At 44.4% G+C, this 20,368-nt stretch overlaps 2 protein-coding genes across 7 annotated transcripts in view; one reads left to right on the top strand and one right to left on the bottom strand.

Moving 5' to 3' along the window:
- Positions 1-3,214, bottom strand: part of RAD51C (RAD51 paralog C) — a 42,164-nt gene extending 38,950 nt beyond the window's left edge. For 5 of the 6 annotated variants that reach the window (XM_021067281.1, XM_005668974.3, XM_021067280.1 and 2 more), the window contains exon 1: positions 2,977-3,207. In XM_021067281.1, the coding sequence (XP_020922940.1) occupies positions 2,977-3,094 (118 nt within the window). In that variant the 5' untranslated portion in view covers positions 3,095-3,207. Of the gene's footprint in view, positions 1-2,976 lie in introns of all 6 variants that reach the window. The other variant, XM_021067279.1, reaches the window with a different exon arrangement.
- The window catches only part of TEX14 (testis expressed 14, intercellular bridge forming factor), a 160,430-nt gene continuing 143,323 nt past the window's right edge, over positions 3,262-20,368 (top strand). The window contains 1 exon segment of the mRNA XM_021067278.1: positions 3,262-3,818. The gene's annotated coding sequence lies outside the window, so the exon portion shown is untranslated.

The following is a 20,368-nucleotide window of genomic DNA, read 5'->3' as shown; positions in this document are numbered from 1 at the left end:
AAAAAAGTCTAACAGGCTACTGGGTTGTCTTCATTAACTTTAACTTTTAAGTAACAAGAGTGATGCCAAAAGTAGAGAAACATACGAATATAACATTCAATTAACTATTTAATTTTTCAAGTTAATAAAGGCATTTATGTTTTCTTAGTCTTCACATACTTAGAAGATTTATCTATTACCTCAGAAACAGAATTCAGAGACCTAAACCTCTAAAGCATTTTTGAGTACATATAAGAGAATCTCAGAAATAAAAATGTACTTTTTTTTCCTTTTGGTCCTTTTACTACCTCTATGGTCTTATGAAGCCATATATAACTTGCTCTCATAAGGTATACAAATTATTCCTTAGGAAAGAATGAATATATGGCCTCTGTAGTTGCCTAAAACAAGATACAAATTTTACAAGTGCATGTGTGTGTGTATTACTCATAATGAAAAATTTTTATGAAAACACTGGAATAATGGATCACTCCAAACTATTTAATAAAAATAATTATTTGGGAAGTTCCAGTTGTGGCTCAGTGGGTTAGGAACCCGACTCGTATCCATTAGGATGGGGGCTTGATTCCTGGCCTCACTCAGTGGGTTAAGGATCCGGCATTGCCTGGAGCTGCAATGCAGGTTGCAGATGTGGCTTGGATCTGGAGTTGCTGTGGCTGTAGCATAGGCCAGTAGCTGAAGCTCTGATTTGACCCCTAGCCTGGTAACTTCTAAATGCTGTGGATATAGCCCTAAAAACATACACAAAAAAGAAGAGATGCACAAATACTTTAAACAATATGCTTTTGCTTCTTCGACTACACAATTTCATTCCTTTCTAACAACATAGCCTGAGAAGTGAAATTGGAAGTTATAAAACAAGCTGCTTATGGGAGTTCCCATCGTGGCTCAGTGGTAATGAACCCAACTAGTATCCATGAGGATGAGGATTTGATCCCTGGCCTTGCTCAGTGGGTTAAAGATCCAGTGTTGGGAGTTCCCGTTGTGGCGCAGGAGTTAATGAATCATACTAGGAACCATGAGGTTGCAGGTTCGGTCCCTGCCCTTGCTCAGTGGGTTCACGATCCGGCGTTGCCATGAGCTGTGGTGTAGGTTGCAGACGCGGCTCAGATCCCGCGTTGCTGTGGCTCTGGCGTAGGCCGGTGGCTACAGCTCCGATTGGACCCCTAGCCTGGGAACCTCCATATGCCGCGGGAGCGGCCCAAGAAATAGCTAAAAAAAGACAAAAAAAAAAAAAAAGATCCAGTGTTGCCATGAGCTGTGGTATAGGTCATAGACTTGGCTTGGATCTGGTGGTGCTATAGGTTCCCCTAGTCTGGGAACCTCCATGTGCTACTAAGGAAATTAAAATTCCATCCAATTTAAGAGTCTTACCTCTTTTTTTTTTTCTTCTCTTTTTGTCATTTTAGGGCCACACAGCGGCATATGGAAGTTCCCAGGCTAGGGGTCTATACGCCAGCCTACGCCACAGCAATGCCAGATCCAAGCCATGTCTGTGACCTACACCACAGTTCATGGCAAGGCCAGATCCTTAACCCACTGAGCGAGGCCAGGGATCTAGCAGGCAACCTCTTGGTACCTAGTTGGATTCGTTTCTTCTGTGCAACAACGGAAACTCCAAGAGCCTTATTCTTGCATCAGATTACTTAGGTTTGTCATTCCATATTATTACTTACTATGCAGTCATTATGTGTGAGCAAGTCACTTTTTTATGCCCCAGACTTTTCTTCTACAAAGTGGGAATTAAACAGAATGCATTAAAAAACCTTGATAAAGGAGTTCCCGTCATGGCTCAGTGGTTAACGAACCCAACTAGTATCCATAAGGACATGGTTTCGATCCCTGGCCTCACTCAGTGGGTTAAGGATCTGGCGTTGCCATGAACTGTGGTGTAGGTCGCAGACGCGGCTGGGATCCCATGTGGCTGTGATCCCATGTGGCTGTGGCTGTGGTGTAGGCCGGCAGCAACAGCTCTGATTAGACCTCTAGCCTGGGAACCTCCATATGCCTTGGGAAGGGGCCCCAGAAAAGGCAAAAAGACGAAAAAAAAAAAACCTCAGTAGAACATCGAAATCATCAAATTGCTCAGTAATTGTTAGCATTTATTCATATTCTCTCATCTCTTTTTTGTAAAATCAAGCTGTCGAAAGAAAATGAGCCAATCACACTTTGGGGGATACAGTTTTTGGAGTAAGACTTAAGACAGACAATTAATATTGGGTCTACAACATTTGTTCTTAAGTGAAGAGCTGAAACCTCCTTATTTTCCATTGTTAAGGGCAATGACTTAAAACTCTGTTCTACCTTAATAACACAGTTCTGGGCACACTGTAGTGTAAGGTGCCTGCAGACTCCTTCATTTTTGTTTACCTCAGGAGGCAGCGGTTCCCACCAACACATAATCTACAGTGTTTTGGAATGTGAGGTTTAGGTTTTTTCCAATGAATTACACTGAGAAGCGACTATCTTCTTACTTATGCTTTCTCAAGCTCTGAGGATCCTACTCCCTTTCTCACTCTTAATTTTTCTAATTCTATCACGAATCCTACCTTTCTTGAATTTAATCCTGCTCTTTGGATTTTGGAACAGTGAATATTAGACAGCTTGTCTGAATTCCAAACCTGGCTCCATAACTTCCTAGCCCTCTGATTTCTTAGCCTCTAGAAGCATCGGTTCCTTTTCTATACAATGGACATAACAGCCCACGCTAAGAGGGTTCTTTTCAGTATAAATGAGAGAATCCTTAGAGCTTTCAGCAAGCACTGGCAGAGAAAGCAATTAGTGCACGTTTTCAAGACCGCAGTTCTATCCATTCAAACCACATTTAAGTGGAGTCAAGGAGCTGCTTCATAGTAAACGCGGCGGTGGGCGGCGGCAGCATCTGGCCGAGACAGAGCTGAAGCCTAGACAGAACGGAGATGGGAGGCGGTACCGACGGCAGCCAGACTGCCTTAGCTTGTTGTTGGGAGTCTTTACCTTTGCTGAGCTCGGAGGGTTTCACCTCTAGGAGTTCCTCAGCAGTCTGGAAACCTGCAGACACCAGTTTCACCCGCACCGCTGGGGACAGAGGGAAACTCAATAAATCCCGCTGCATTTCAAAGCTCAACACCTACGTGCGAGTTGCGCAGGCTCAGGGGGAGCGCAAACCCAGAGGCAGCGCAAGCCCAGAGCCAGCAAAGCCCGCGCACTCGCGCCGGCCGCGCCATGTGACGTCAGACGTAAGGCGGAAGGGGCGGGGTCCGCGGCCTGGCTGCACGCGGCCTTGAGCTTTGCAGCACTGCGGGAAAGTAGTACGTTTTCACACGTCGGTACGGTTTCCATCGTGCTTCTTCCAAATCCCAATTAAAGTTTGCACACCAAACGTACATCCTGACAGTAAAAACAGTAAAAAGATGGACGGAGATCGCAGGATACAAAGCCAGGCCCAGTGGGTTTTGCATTTCCTCACCTCTGCCCTGACCCTTTGGGTGGAGGCCTCAGGGTTGATAGTTGGAATGATCTCCCCACATGAGAGTTAAGCACATACTGGCATGTTACCGATTTGGGGTATGGAACAGTCGTATAAAGATTCATCTCCATCCCCATTGCATCCAGTGTCTTCGCTTTTCTGGCCGTCTGCCCCCCTTGCCAGCCCCCCTCGCCTTTCACGCCCTCCCTCGCCCTCGCGAGGGATTGTGGGCCAGACCCCCCACAGCCGCGGGGGCGCGCTCGGCGCCAAATCCCCGCACCCACCCACGTCTTCCCCGGAATCGAGTCTGGAGCGTGACGGTTTCTGAGGCCGTTATTTCTTCACGACCTGCCTAGAAGTAGCTGGAAAAGTAAGCAAGTAATGGCCCCGTAGTCGGCTTAGCATGGGCTCCCCAGGTCCTGGGCGGGAGGAGTTGGGCTACACAAGAACTCCTGTTCTGGTTGGGAAGGGACCGCTTCTAAAATAGAGGATTTTGAGGGAATTGAGAAACGGTTTGGAAGGTAGCTTACAAAGTCTTTCCTTGCCTAGGAGAATGTAATTTATTTAAGGGAGTAACTTCCCTATATTTTGGCGACAATTCTCGTCTTTTCTTCCTAGCTTAAAGAAACTCCCCAAATATTGCAAATTAGAGCCTTTTTAAGCACAGAAGATCTAAGGAAGGAAAAGTGTTGACCACTTTTGCAAACCGTACACATTTCCAAAGCTCACAGCCATGCCACGAGGGAAATAAGGACATGGAAGCTCAGAGCACAGTTTTCTTGAAGCCCGGATTAAAAGCTACTATGGGCGAGTGGAGTCTGGAGGATGACTTTTTTACTCCAAGCTAGCTACAAATTGTGAGGTAGCTCTTGGGATGGGACTGAGGGGAAAAATTCGAGAAGTGTTTGTCCCTCACTTGGTAGGGCAAGGAGAGTCTGGTAGGACTAGTCAAAATGTGGTTTATTTGGCACTCTGTCATTGCTTATCTTCTGGTATTGATCCTCATCTGGACATACAGAGAGGGCATTACATAAATGTCCACTGGGAGAATTCATGCTTAATGAGTGACCAGGGGTTTGGATGGAAAAAAGATGGTGTTAACATATTCAGGGATAATTCTTCAGGTACTCTGGTCAAACTCAATGGAATCAGTCGTGTTTAGGATTTTGCTGCATTGACAGTGGAGAGTTGAGAAACTAATCTGTTCTATCTGTGGCTATTCTGTTACATATTTTTAATATCTCATTCTGACCCTTGAGATGCTGTAGTAATTCTTTCATTGTTCTTAAAATTTCTTTAATGCAGTTTGCCCTATCTCAGGCTTTCAAACTGAGATACAGTTTTCTGAGGCCAGGCGCCAGGATCTAAACAAAGTTACGGGATTTTTATGAAAGGTGTACCTTCCTATACTGTCAGGTTTTTTCTCAAATACTTCTTAAGAAAGGGAAAAATGGAATGATGTAAGTGCTGAGCCATTTAAAACGTTTTCTATTAAGCAAGTACTAATATAGAGTAAAACACAAATATAAAAATAAGATTTTAAGGAGTTATCGTCGGGGCCCAGCGGAACTGAATCCACTTAGGAGCCACAAGGTTGCGTGTCCAATTCCTAGCCTCACTCAGTGGGTTAAGGGATCCAGCGTTGCTGTGAGCTGTGGTGTAGGTCGCAGATGCGGCTCCGATCTGTCGTTGCTGTGGCTCTGGTGTAGGCCGGTGGCTACAGCTCCGATTAGACCCCTAGCCTGGGAACCTACATATGCCGAGGGTGCAGCCCTAAAAAGCAAAAAAAAAAAGAAAAATTTGTGGAGCACCTACCTCTGCAGAGTTCAAATGCTCAGCAGAGTGCTAATGCTGTGAGCCTTTAAGGAAAAAACCCTTTCCCATTTTACTACCCTTTGGTAGTAAAGTGCCAAAGAAAAGTGCTTTCACGTTATTTTATTTTACTTATTTTTTTGCCACACCCACAGAATGTGGAAGTTCCTGAACCAGAGCTTGAACCCAGACCTCAGCAGGGGTTCCTATTTTATTTTATTTAACTTGATCCTTATGGTAAAGCTTGGGGTAGGGGGGCTCCATTTAAAATTAGCACATTGGGAGTTCCCGTCGTGGCGCAGTGGTTAACGAATCCGACTAGGAACCATGGGGTTGCGGGTTCGGTCCCTGCCCTTGGTCAGTGGGTTAACGATCCGGCGTTGCCGTGAGCTGTGGTGTAGGTTGCAGAGGCGGCTCAGATCCCGCGTTGCTGTGGCTCTGGCATAGGCCAGTGGCTACAGCTCTGATTTGACCCCTAGCCTGGGAACCTCCATATGCCGCGAGAGCGGCCCAAAGAAATAGCAAAAAGACAAAAAAACAAACAAACAAACAAACAAAAACAAAAAATTAGCACATTGTCCCAAATTCTGAGTTACTTATGAAACAAAAAGCATAATAAAAAAAACCCGCTAAGATAAAATTAGCTTATTGAAGGAGAGCCCTCCTGACTCAGCAGTCAAGGATCCAGTGTTGTCACTGCAGTGACTTGGGTCACTGCTCTGGCATGGTATCATTCCCTGGCCTGGGGACTTCCACATGCTGTGGGTGTGGCCAAAGAAATAATAAAATTAAATAAATAAGCAAATCAGCACATTGAAGATTGGATTACTTAAGCAAGATTAAATATTTAACCACTAGTTTTGTGCAGGATGAAAGGGTAAACAAAACAGTCTATACCTTTGTGGAGCCTATGATCAAACAAGATTATTATTTAGTATTTCTGATTTGTATTGCATTTCTGACTTATTGTTATCTAGATAAAATAAGGGTAGGAATGAGCTACCAATCTGACATCAAATCTATAATTAACTATTCAAATAAAGAGACATTTCCATGCTGACTGGGCTATTTTCTAGACATGTGGGAGAGAAATAAAGTGAGTATTTCTGTTATAGCTGAGAAGTTTACTTTCTTTTAGCCTAAGAACATAGAACTTTAAAAAACGATGACCTTGCGTGTTCAGGTGAATTTGGGAATAGGAAAGATAGATAGATGCGTGCTGTATGAACTATGAAAAAAACTCTGAATCAAGGCTTAGCTTTAGAGATGGTTGTGATAAAGCTGAAGGCCTCGAACGTGTATATTGGAATAGCAATATCAATTGCATAAGGCCTTGTACGTAATGGGAACTCAAAATATTTGTTGTCCATAGTTCTTGAAAGATTGTTCTCCCTTGAATTCTGTGATCCTGATATCCTTCCTATTTCCTTCGTATGCTTTTCTTTCTCCCTCACAACTTTATCCTCCATAACCTGGGCATGAAATGTTATAGTTCTTTTAAGGTCCCATAGCTGGTTTTCACTGACTACCCTGTTCTTTTTTTTTTTTTTTTTTTTTTTTTTTTTTTGCTATTTCTTGGGCCGCTCCCGAGGTATATGGAGGTTCCCAGGCTAGGGGTCTAATCAGAGCTGTAGCTGCCGGCCTACGCCAGAGCCACAGCAACGCAGGATCCGAGCCGCATCTGCAACCTACACAACAGCTCACAGCAACAGCTCACGGCAACACCGGATCTTAACCCACTGAGCAAGGGCAGGGACCGAACCTGCAACCTCATGGTTCCTAGTCGGATTCGTTAACCACTGCGCCACGACGGGAACTCCTGACTACCCTGTTCTGTTCTCTCCTCTGGGCTTCTCTCATTCTCTTTGTCTCTCTGCTATTTTATTAATATTCACAGTTCACTGACTATTTATGTGCTAATGACTTGTAAATTTATTTTTCCACCTCTGACCTGTTCTTTGACTTCCAAATGCAAGTATCTAATAGCATACAGAACGTTACTAAATCTCCACCTCAGCCTATCTTAACTAACTCATTATCTTCTGCCCATCTCAAAAACCATTGTCCTCTTCTTGCATTCCCTCCCTCTGTGAACTGAATATCCATTCTTGCATCTGCCCAAACCGGAAAGCTAGGAATCTTCCATACCTCCTCCTCTTTAACTCTCCGTGTTCAATATATCCACAAGCCCTATCAATTTGATCTCTAAATATCTTTTTTTTTTTTTTTTTTTTTTTTTTTTTTTTTTTGTCTTTCGCCTTTTCTAGGGCCACTCCCTTGGCATGTGGAGGTTCCCAGGCTGGGGGTCGAATCAGAGCTGTAACCACCGGCCTACGCCAGAGTCACAGCAACTCGGGATCCAAGCCACGTCTTCAACCTACACCACAGCTCACGGCAACGCCGGATCCTTAACCCACTGAGCAAGGGCAGGGACCGAACCCGCAACCTCATGGTTCCTAGTCAGATTCGTTAACCACTGCGCCACAATGGCAACTCCAATGATCTCTAAATATCTTGATTATGTTCATGTCTCCTTTTCTAGGACAAGCCATTACCCTTTCTCTTTTTGGTACTCCAGGAGCCTTTAGCTTGTCTCTCTGCGTCTTGTCTTCCCCTCCTGTCTAGTCCTTTCTCCCATGCTGCAGATAGGGTGTTCTTTCTAGAGTATATTTCAGCTCATGTAACTCTCTATTTCTCTTTTAGGTTAAAGACCATATTTCTTAATAAGACCTACAAAAAGCCATGTATTTTCAGACTCCTGTTTACATCTTGAGCTTCATCCTTTACCTCTCTCCCCTTACTCTTTACGTTCCAGCTTTAATTTCTTTTGTGTGCCAGACCTCATCCCGCAACAGAGGCTTTGTATATGCCTCTCTGCTTCACCCAGTTAACTACTATTCATCCTTCAAATCTCCGCATTCATTGATCCGTTTACCTCCAACACACTCCCTCAAAACCTGATCAAATCTCCCCTTTTAAGGCTCTCATAGCACTAGATGTCTTTGTGTGATCGTTTATCTAACATATTTCCCCCCAACCAGAATGAAAGTAGAGCAGGGACCATGTGGATTTTACTCACTATTGTTTTCCCTAGCCCAGTGTATGTCTTATAGGAGGTTTTCAATGTATATTTGTTAAAAGAATGGATGATTAGGTAATTGACTTGCTCCTCCCTATTTTTTTCTGTTTTGTAATCTTAAATGTGGTGGAAAGTACATACTTGTAGAAAACAAATAAAATAGTGAAAATATAGATTATAAAAGATCTTTTCTTTTTCATTTTATTTTATTATTTAAAAAATTTTTTTGGATTAGGAGTTCCTTGGAGTTCCCATTGTGGCTCAGTGGTAACTAACCCAACTAGTATCCATGAGGACTCGGGTTTGATCCCTGGTCTCACTCAGTGTGTTAAGGATCCGGCGTTGCCATGAACTGTGGTGTGGGTCCCAGGCTGCAGCCTGGATCTGTGTTGCTGTGGCTGTGGTGTAGGCAGGCAGCTGCAGCTCCGATTCAACCCCTAGCCTGGGAACTTTCATATGCTACAGGTGTGGCCCTTAACAAAATTAAAAAAAAATTTTTTTAAATAAACAATTAGTAGTTCCAAAGAGTTCCCCTTGTGGCTCAGTGGGGTAAGAACCCGACTAGTATCCATGAGGATGCAGGTTTGATCCCTGGCCTCTCTCAGTGGGTTAAGGATCCTGAGTTGACAAAAGCTGCTGGCATAGGTCTAAGATGCAGCTCTGATCCAGCATTGCTATGGCTAGACTGGCAGCTACAGCTTGGATTCAGCCCCTAGCCTGGAAACTCCTATATGCCACAGGTGCAGCCATAAATAAAAATTAATTAATTAAAATAAAAATAAAGAAAAGAAAATTAGGAGTTCCCGCTGTGGTGCAGTGGGTTAATGATCTGGCTTGTCTCTTTGGCATTCATTGCCAGTTCAGTCCCTGGCCTGGAGCAGTGGGTTAAGGATCCTCCTTTGCCACAGCTGTGGCTTAGGTCATAGCTCCCTGGCCTGGGAACTTACATATGCCACGAGTCTGGCCAAAAACAAGTAAATAAACAAATATTAGAATTAGTGTTTGTGCAACTTATCTTGGAAGTGAGGGTGATCATTGGCCATATATTTGAAAGGGAGCATATTTTGTGCTTGAAGCTTTGAACTGACGAAAAATTTAGCAGTACCTGGGCTGGATTTACTTTTTCTTTTTGGCCCTTCCCCGACCTTCAGAAATTCCTGGGCCAAGGAATTGAACCCCCTTCCACAGCATCGACCCAAGCCGCTGCAGTGATAAAGCCAGATCCTTAACCCGCTGTGGCCACAGGAGAACCCTGGACTGGATTTTCAAATGTAGTTTAGCCAAATTTCATCTTTTCAGACTTGTTCTTTCAGTTACTTGGATTTCCGGCTTAATGAACTGCGCTAGAATCACAGTGATGTAATTAGCTTCAAGCCCTTGAAGAAAGGAATTTATTTATCTTTATATCCATAGAGTGTCTTTGTCTTTAAGTTTCATTTAACTATGCCTGGAAAAGGACGTGCTGAATGAGATCAGCAAAAGGGGTGTGGAACATGTAGATGAGCGCAGTGACTGCTGGTCATGCTTATATTATGCCACTATTTCCTAATATTTTGGCAATACCTAGGTGTATAAAATATTGATGCATGGTAATGATAGATTGGAGACTTTTTTTACAGAAGTAGGGGGTCTGTAAGATGCTTCGCGAAAGTCATCCTATCTTTAAAGTGATTTGAGCCTGTAGGTGAGGTGCCAGGGAGCAGTAGCAACTCATACTTACCTGGCAGGGGAGATACCATGATCACGAAGGTGGTTTTCCCAGGGCGAGGCTTATCCATTGCACTCCGGATGTGCTGACCCCTGCGATTTCCCCAAATGTGGGAAACTCGACTGCATAATTTGTGGTAGTGGGGGACTGCGTTCGCGCTTTCCCCTGGACTGGTTGGTTCAAAGAAAGAACTTCTGTCTGTACTCTTACGTAGTTCATTTTTTCTTTATATTTTGCAGTTTCTTTTCTTATGAACTGTAATAGAGCTAGCTTTTTAGAAACTGGATACTCTCCTAAGGTACTGATTTTTAATTGCTGCTGTTAATGAATAACCACATGCTCTAGAAAATACTAAGTAACTTTTCGAGTTCCCATTGTGGCACAGTGGTTAATGAATCTGACTAGGAACTGTGAAGTTGCAGGTTCGATCCCTGTCCTTGCTCAGTGGGTTAAGGATCCAGCATTGCCCTGAGTTGTGGTGTAGGTCGCAGACGTGGCTCAGATCCCACATTGCTGTGACTCTGGCGTAGGCCGGGGCCTACAGCTCCGATTAGACCCCTAGCCTGGGAACCTCCATATGCCTCGGGAAGCAACCCTAGAAAAGAAAAAACTAAGTAACTTTTTTATTCCAGATAATGGTTTCTTGTGGTTTGTTCACTTTCTTCTGGAGGAGAATCTGCTTCTGCTCTTAGTCCCCTTGTAAGAGGTTGTCTATATATTTCCTGTCTGTGGTACATTTCTGTTTTCAAAGCCAGCAAGTTATCAGTTTGCTGGTAGTCAGCCTCCTCCTTATAGCGGACCCTGTAAATATGGTAGGCCCATCTGGATAATTCTGGGCTACCCAACCCCATCTCTTGCCCGCCCAATCTCAAAGCTTTGGTCACATGCATAAAAGGTTTTTTATTTTGTTATTATTTTGGTCGTTTGTCTTTTTTAAGGGGCCACACTCACGCCATATAGAGGTTCCCAGGCTAGGGGTATAATTGAATCTGTTGCTGCCAGCCTACACCAGAGCCACAGCAACGCCAGATGCAAGCCGCATCTGCGGCCTACACCATAGCTCACAGCAACACTGGATCCTTAACCCACTGAGCCAGGCCAAGGATTGAACCCGAAACCTCATGGTTCCTAGTCGGGTTCATTTCAGCTACGCCACGACGGGAACTCCAGAGTTTTTTTTTTGTTGTTTATTTTTTTTTGAGTTTTATTTCATATTCCAGTTTTTTGGGGTTTTTTTTAATTTAATTTTTTTTTTTTTTTTTTTGGTCTTTTTGCTATTTCTTTGGGCCGCTCCCACGGCATATGGAGGTTCCCAGGCTAGGGGTTGAATCGGAGCTGTAGCCACTGGCCTACGCCAGAGCCACAGCAACGCGGGATCCGAGCCTCGTCTGCGACCTACACAGACCTACACAGCTCACGACAACGCCAGATCCTTAACCCACAGAGCAAGCGCAGGGACCGAACCCGCAACCTCATGGTTCCTAGTCGGATTCGTTAACCACTGCGCCACGACGGGAACTCCAAATATTCCAGTTTTATTGATTTACATGCGGCTGTCCAGTTTTCCCAGCACCACTTGCTGAACAGACTATCTTTTCCCCCATTTGCCCCCTTTGTCGAAGGTTAGTTGACCATAGGTTCATTTCTGGGTTCTCTGTGTATGTCTGTTTTGGTACCAGTACCACACTGTCTTGATTACTGTAGCTTTGTAATATTGCCTGAAGTCAACTTCAGTCAATATTAGAGTTCCTGTTTGGTTTTTGTTCCTCAGAATTGCTTGCAATTCCTGGTCTTTATGGTTCCGTATAAATTTTTGGATTGTTTGTTGTAGTTCTGTGAAAAATGTCATGGGTAATTTAATGGGGATTGCATTGAATCTGTAGATTGGCCATTTTTACGAGATTAATTCTTCCAACCCAGGAGCATGAATATCCTTTTTTTTTTTTTTTTTTTTTTGCTTTTTAGTGCTGCACCCATAGCATGTGGAGGTTCCAGGCTAGGGGTCAGCCTACGCTTCAGCCAAAGCATCCCAGGATCTAAGTCCCGTCTGCGACCTACACCACAGCTCATGGCAACGCCAGATCCTTAACCCACTGAGCAAGCCCAGGGATCCAACCCCCAACCTCATGGTTCCTAGTCAGATTCGTTTCTGCAGCGCCGTGACAGGAACTCCATGGAATATTTTTCTGTTTCTTTGAATCCTCTTTAATTTCCTTGATTAATGATTTATAGTTCTCAGCATTTAAGTCTTTTCCCTCCTTGATCAGATTTATTCCTAAGTATTTCGTTTTTTTGGGTACGATTTTATGAGAGGTATTATATTTTTGTATTCCTTTTCTTTAATATTTCATTGTAAATATACAGAACTGCAAGTAATGTCTGAATGTTGATCAGTGAAACTGGAACACACCCTCACACCACGCACAAAATAAAGTCTGTGTGTGTGTGTGTGTGTGTGTGTGTGTGTGTGTGTGTGAGACAGAGAGAGAGAGTGGGTCACTTTGCTTACAGCAGAAATGGACAGCACACTGGAAACCAACTACAATGGAAAAAATAAAAATCATTTAGAAATATAAAAAGGAATTGTAAAAATACATTACTTTAATGTCTTTTGGAGTTCCTGTTGTGGGTCAGCAGTACCGGACCCAACTAGTATCCATGAGGACTCGGGTTGGATCCCTGGCCCCGCTCAGTGGGTTAAGGATCTGGTGGTGGTGGAGTGGTGAGCTGTGGTGTCAGTCTCAGCTGGGACCTGGCTTGGCTGTAGCTGCGTGGCAGGCCAGCAGCTGCAGCTCCAGTTCAGCCCCCAGACCTGGGAATTTGCATATGCCATGGGTGTGGCCCTGAAAAAGACAAAAGAGAAATTATTTAGTGTACTTTTATGTTTTTTTAACTCTTTGCCCGTGGTGTGCAGTGGCTTGATGTGGAATGTCAGTTCCCAGATGTGCTGACCCCTGGGATCTCTCCGGATGGGACGGAACCCAGGCTGCACTGGTGAAGGTGCTAAGTCCTAACCAGTAGATCACCAGGGAACTCCATAAAATCGTTTTGCCCCAAAGGGAGGTAACAGTCACAGGTTCCAGGGATTGGGGCGCGGACATGTTGGTGGGTTGGTAGTCAGCTACCGCATCAAGCAAGGCCGGGGACAGAGTTGTCGGGCGCTGCCGAGTGATGTCACTAGGCGATGCTTGGAGTATGTAGATGAGCGCAGTGGCTGCTGGTCCTGTTCCCTTTCTGCATACTGTGCTTACTTTTGGCAGGAGTTCCAGCGTCCAGCGTGTTTTCGCCAGGCTTTTGTGGTTTTGAGGCGTCGTTTGGGTGCAGGCGGTGGTGTAGCGGGTCCGTGACTGGAGTGACCGTCTGTGCGAAGTGTCTGGGGTCGGAGGGTGAGGAGGCAGGCGAGGCCGGCAACTCATACTTACCTGGCAGGGGAGATACCATGATCACGAAGGTGGTTTTCCCAGGGCGAGGCTTATCCATTGCACTCCGGATGTGCTGACCCCTGCGATTTCCCCAAATGTGGGAAACTCGACTGCATAATTTGTGGTAGTGGGGGACTGCGTTCGCGCTTTCCCCTGATGAAACTGTTTCAAAGAGTAGTTAAAGTTTGGTTTTGGTTGTAGGTTTTGGTTGTATCTTTTTATGGTAGGTGTTAACTGTGGTGGTTTTTCTCATGTTTTTTTTTTCTTATAATGCGGAAATCGGTGTAGTTCATATAAAGGTTTGCTTTTCAAATTTCCGCTTGAAGTTCTGGCTATATATTGCTGCTATTAACGGTTGAAATTTAAGTTCCTTTTTTATTCTGTGTGGTGGTTGGTTCACTTTCTTCTAGAGGAGAATCTGTTTCTGACCTTAGGGTTCCCCCTTTACTGAGGTTACCTCTCTGTATTTCTTGTCTGTGGTCTGTTTCTCAGTTTTCAAAGCCAGCAAGTTATCAGTTTGCTGATAATCTGCATCCTCCTTATACGGACCCTGTGAATATGTTAGGCCCATCTGGATAATTCTGGGATACCAAGTCCCTATTCCTCGCCCACCCAAATTCAAAGTTTGTCACATCCATAAGAGGTTTTTTATTTTATCTTATTATTTTTGTCTTTTCTTTTTAAAAGGGCCCCACTCATGCCCCATAGAGGTTCCCAGGCTAGGGGTCTAATCGGAGCTGTTGCTGCCAGCCTACGCCAGAGCCACAGCAACGCCAGATCCAAGCCACGTCTGTGAACTACACCACAGCTCACGGCAACACTGGATCCTCAACCCACTGAGCGAGGCCAGGCCAGGGATTGATCTCAGAACCTCATGGTTCCTAGTCTGAATCGTTTCTGCTACGCCATGACGGGAACTCCAGAGTTGTTTTTGTTTTGAATTTTATTTAATGTTCCAGTTTTATTGATTTACATGCGGCTGTCCAGTTTTCCCAGCACCACTTGCTGAACAGACTGTCTTTTTCCAAATCGAAGGTTAGTTGACCATAGGTTCATTTCTGGTTCTCTGTGTATGTCTGACTTGGTATAAGTACCACACTGTCTTGATTACTGAAGTCAACTTCAGTCAATATCGGAGTTCCTGTTTGGTTTTTGTTCCTCAGAATTGCTTTGGCAATTCCTGGTCTTTATGGTTCCGTATAAATTTTTGGATTGTTTGTTGTAGTTCTGTGCAAAATATCATGGGTAATTTAATGAGGATTTCATTGAATTTGTAAGTTGCTTTGGGCAGTATGGCCATTTTTACGAGATTAATTCTTCCAACCCAGGAGCATGAATATCCTTTTTTTTTTTTTTTTCTGCTTTTTAGTGCTGCACCCATAGCATGTGGAGGTTCCCAGGCTAGGGGTCAGCCTACGCCTCAGCCAAAGCATCCCAGGATCTAAGTCCCGTCTGCGACCTACACCACAGCTCATGGCAACGCCAGATCCTTAACCCACTGAGCAAGCCCAGGGATCGAACCCACAACCTCGTGGTTCCTAGTCGGATTCGTTTCTGCAGCGCCGTGACAGGAACTCCATGGAATATCTTTCTGTTTCTTTGAATCCTCTTTAATTTCCTTGATTAATGATTTATAATTCTCAGCATTTAAGTCTTTCCCCTCCTTGATCAGGTTTATTCCTAAGTATTTCGTTTTTTTGGGTACGATTTTATAAGAGGTATTATATTTTTGTATTCCTTTTCTAATATTTCATTGTAAATATACAGAACTGCAAGTAATGTCTGAATGTTGATCAGTGAAACTGGAACACACCCTCGGACCACGCACAAAAATAAACTCAAAATGGCTTAAAGACATAAACAGAAGACAGGACACCATCAAACTCCTAGAAGAGAACATAGGCAAAACATTCTCTGACATCAACCGTGCACATGTTTTCTTAGGTCTCCCAAGGCAACAAAAGTAAAAGCAAAAATAAACCAATGGGACCTGATCAAATTGACAAGATTTTGCACAGCCAAGGAAACCAAAAAAAAAAAAAAAAAAAAAAAAGCAACCTGTAGAAACGGAGGACAAAGTTTCAAACAATGCAACTGACAAGGGCTTAATCTTTAAAATATACAAACAGCGTACACAACCCACAGCAAAAAAACCAACAACCCAATTGAAAATGGGCAAAAGACCTGAATAGGCATTGCTCCAAGAAGATCTACAGGAGTTCCCGTCGTGGCTCAGGGGTTAACGAATCCGACTAGGAACCATGAGGTTGCTGGTTCGGTCCCTGCGCTTGCTCAGTGGGTTGACCATCCAGCGTTGCCGTGAGCTGTGGTGTAGGTCGCAGACGCGGCTTGGATCCCGTGTTGCTGTGGCTCTGGCGTAGGCCGGAGGCTACAGCTCCAATTCGATCCCTAGCCTGGGAACCTCCATATGCCGCGGGAGCGGCCCAAAGAAATAGCAAAAAGACAAAAAAAAAAAAAAAAAAAAAAAGAAGATCTACAGATGGCCAACAGGCACATGAAAAAAATCCTCAACAGCACTAATTATTAGAGAAATGAAAATCAAAACTGTGGAGGTACCATTTCACACCTGTCAGAATGGCCATCAAAAATTAACAAGTGAGTCAGCAGATAACAAAGGGTGTGGAGAAAAGGACTTCCTCCTATACTGTTGGTAGGAATGTGAATTGGTACAACCACTAAGGAAAACAGTTTGGTGAGACCTCAGGAAACTACATGTAGAACTACCATACCAGCAGTCTCATGCTTGGGCATATATGCGGACGAAACTTTCCTTGAAAAAGATAGATGCACCCTGGAGTTCCCAGCGTGGTGCAGCGGAAAGAAATCCGGCTAGTACCCATGAGGACGCAGGTTTAATCCCTGGGTTTGCTCAGTGGGTTAATAGGATCTGTCATTGCCTTGAGCTGTGGTGTAGGTTGCCTATGAGGCTCGGATCCAGCGTTGCTGTGGCTGTGGTGTAGGCTGGCAGCTGTAGTTCCAATTCAGCCCCTGGCCTGGGAACCTCCATATGCCAAGAGTGCATTCCTAAAAAGCCAAAAAAAAAAAAAAAGAGAGATACAAGCACCCGTATGTTCATTGCAGCAGCATTCTCAATAGCCACGACATGGAAACAACCTAAATGTCCATCAACAGATGAATGGATTAAGAAGATGTGGTACATATGCACAATGGAAGACTCTCATCCTAAAACACCCAAAGTAATGTCATTTCTAGCCACGTGGATGGAACTAGAGACTCTCATGCCAAGCGAAGTAAGTCAGAAAGAGAAAGGCAAATACCATACGATATCACTTGTATCTGGAACCTAATATACGGCGCAAATGAACCTTTCCACAGAAAAGAAACTCGTGGACTTGGAGAACACTCTTGTGGTTGCCAAGGGGAAGGAGGAGGGAGTGGGATGGACTGGGAATCTGGGGTTAGTGGATGCAAACTATTTCGTTTAGAGTGGATAAGCAGTGAGATCCTGCTGCATAGCACACAGAACTCTATCTGATCACCTGTGATGGAAAACAGTGGAGGGTAATGTGAGAAAAAGAATGTGTGTGTGTGTGTGTGTGTGTGTGTGTGAGAGAGACAGAGAGAGAGAGAGTGGGTCACTTTGCTTACAGCAGAAATGGACAGCACACTGGAAACCAACTACAATGGAAAAAATAAAAATCATTTAGAAATATAAAAAGGAATTGTAAAAATGCATTACTTTAATGTCTTTTTGGAGTTCCTGTTGTGGGTCAGCAGTACCGGACCCAACTAGTATCCATGAGGACTCGGGTTGGATCCCTGGCCCCGCTCAGTGGGTTAAGGATCTGGTGGTGGTGGAGTGGTGAGCTGTGGTGTCAGTCTCAGCTGGGACCTGGCTTGGCTGTAGCTGCGTGGCAGGCCAGCAGCTGCAGCTCCAGTTCAGCCCCCAGACCTGGGAATTTGCATGTGCCATGGGTGTGGCCCTGAAAAAGACAAAAGAGAAATTATTTAGTGTACTTTTATGTTTTTTTAACTCTTTGCCCGTGGTGTGCAGTGGCTTGATGTGGAATGTCAGTTCCCAGATGTGCTGACCCCTGGGATCTCTCCGGATGGGACGGAACCCAGGCTGCACTGGTGAAGGTGCTAAGTCCTAACCAGTAGATCACCAGGGAACTCCATAAAATCGTTTTGCCCCAAAGGGAGGTAACAGTCACAGGTTCCAGGGATTGGGGCGCGGACATGTTGGTGGGTTGGTAGTCAGCTACCGCATCAAGCAAGGCCGGGGACAGAGTCGTCGGGCGCTGCCGAGTGATGTCACTAGGCGATGCTTGGAGTATGTAGATGAGCGCAGTGGCTGCTGGTCCTGTTCCCTTTCTGCATACTGTGCTTACTTTTGGCAGGAGTTCCAGCGTCCAGCGTGTTTTCGCCAGGCTTTTGTGGTTTTGAGGCGTCGTTTGGGTGCAGGCGGTGGTGTAGCGGGTCCGTGACTGGAGTGACCGTCTGTGCGAAGTGTCTGGGGTCGGAGGGTGAGGAGGCAGGCGAGGCCGGCAACTCATACTTACCTGGCAGGGGAGATACCATGATCACGAAGGTGGTTTTCCCAGGGCGAGGCTTATCCATTGCACTCCGGATGTGCTGACCCCTGCGATTTCCCCAAATGTGGGAAACTCGACTGCATAATTTGTGGTAGTGGGGGACTGCGTTCGCGCTTTCCCTGATGAAACTGTTTCAAAGAGTAGTTAAAGTTTGGTTTTGGTTGTAGGTTTTGGTTGTATCTTTTTATGGTAGGTGTTAACTGTGGTGGTTTTTCTCATGTTTTTTTTTTCTTATAATGCGGAAATCGGTGTAGTTCATATAAAGGTTTGCTTTTCAAATTTCCGCTTGAAGTTCTGGCTATATATTGCTGCTATTAACGGTTGAAATTTAAGTTCCTTTTTTATTCTGTGTGGTGGTTGGTTCACTTTCTTCTAGAGGAGAATCTGTTTCTGACCTTAGGGTTCCCCCCTTTACTGAGGTTACCTCTCTGTATTTCTTGTCTGTGGTCTGTTTCTCAGTTTTCAAAGCCAGCAAGTTATCAGTTTGCTGATAATCTGCATCCTCCTTATACGGACCCTGTGAATATGTTAGGCCCATCTGGATAATTCTGGGATACCAAGTCCCTATTCCTCGCCCACCCAAATTCAAAGTTTGTCACATCCATAAGAGGTTTTTTATTTTATCTTATTATTTTTGTCTTTTCTTTTTAAAAGGGCCCCACTCATGCCCCATAGAGGTTCCCAGGCTAGGGGTCTAATCGGAGCTGTTGCTGCCAGCCTACGCCAGAGCCACAGCAACGCCAGATCCAAGCCACGTCTGTGAACTACACCACAGCTCACGGCAACACTGGATCCTCAACCCACTGAGCGAGGCCAGGCCAGGGATTGATCTCAGAACCTCATGGTTCCTAGTCTGAATCGTTTCTGCTACGCCATGACGGGAACTCCAGAGTTGTTTTTGTTTTGAATTTTATTTAATGTTCCAGTTTTATTGATTTACATGCGGCTGTCCAGTTTTCCCAGCACCACTTGCTGAACAGACTGTCTTTTTCCAAATCGAAGGTTAGTTGACCATAGGTTCATTTCTGGGTTCTCTGTGTATGTCTGACTTGGTATAAGTACACACTGTCTTGATTACTGAAGTCAACTTCAGTCAATATCGGAGTTCCTGTTGGTTTTTGTTCCTCAGAATTGCTTTGGCAATTCCTGGTCTTTATGGTTCCGTATAAATTTTTGGATTGTTTGTTGTAGTTCTGTGCAAAATATCATGGGTAATTTAATGAGGATTTCATTGAATTTGTAAGTTGCTTTGGGCAGTATGGCCATTTTTACGAGATTAATTCTTCCAACCCAGGAGCATGAATATCCTTTTTTTTTTTTTTTTCTGCTTTTTAGTGCTGCACCCATAGCATGTGGAGGTTCCCAGGCTAGGGGTCAGCCTACGCCTCAGCCAAAGCATCCCAGGATCTAAGTCCCGTCTGCGACCTACACCACAGCTCATGGCAACGCCAGATCCTTAACCCACTGAGCAAGCCCAGGGATCGAACCCACAACCTCGTGGTTCCTAGTCGGATTCGTTTCTGCAGCGCCGTGACAGGAACTCCATGGAATATCTTTCTGTTTCTTTGAATCCTCTTTAATTTCCTTGATTAATGATTTATAATTCTCAGCATTTAAGTCTTTCCCCTCCTTGATCAGGTTTATTCCTAAGTATTTCGTTTTTTTGGGTACGATTTTATAAGAGGTATTATATTTTTGTATTCCTTTTCTAATATTTCATTGTAAATATACAGAACTGCAAGTAATGTCTGAATGTTGATCAGTGAAACTGGAACACACCCTCGGACCACGCACAAAATAAACTCAAAATGGCTTAAAGACATAAACAGAAGACAGGACACCATCAAACTCCTAGAAGAGAACATAGGCAAAACATTCTCTGACATCAACCGTGCACATGTTTTCTTAGGTCTCCCAAGGCAACAAAAGTAAAAGCAAAAATAAACCAATGGGACCTGATCAAATTGACAAGATTTTGCACAGCCAAGGAAACCAAAAAAAAAAAAAAAAAAAAAAGCAACCTGTAGAAACGGAGGACAAAGTTTCAAACAATGCAACTGACAAGGGCTTAATCTTTAAAATATACAAACAGCGTACACAACCCACAGCAAAAAAACCAACAACCCAATTGAAAAATGGGCAAAAGACCTGAATAGGCATTGCTCCAAGAAGATCTACAGGAGTTCCCGTCGTGGCTCAGGGGTTAACGAATCCGACTAGGAACCATGAGGTTGCTGGTTCGGTCCTGCGCTTGCTCAGTGGGTTGACCATCCAGCGTTGCCGTGAGCTGTGGTGTAGGTCGCAGACGCGGCTTGGATCCCG

Source organism: Sus scrofa, chromosome 12, assembly GCF_000003025.6.
Source record: "Sus scrofa isolate TJ Tabasco breed Duroc chromosome 12, Sscrofa11.1, whole genome shotgun sequence".
Taxonomy (NCBI): Eukaryota; Metazoa; Chordata; class Mammalia; order Artiodactyla; family Suidae; genus Sus; species Sus scrofa.
The sequence above is the reverse complement of the archived record's forward strand: the minus strand, read 5'-3'. Positions and strand labels throughout refer to the sequence as shown.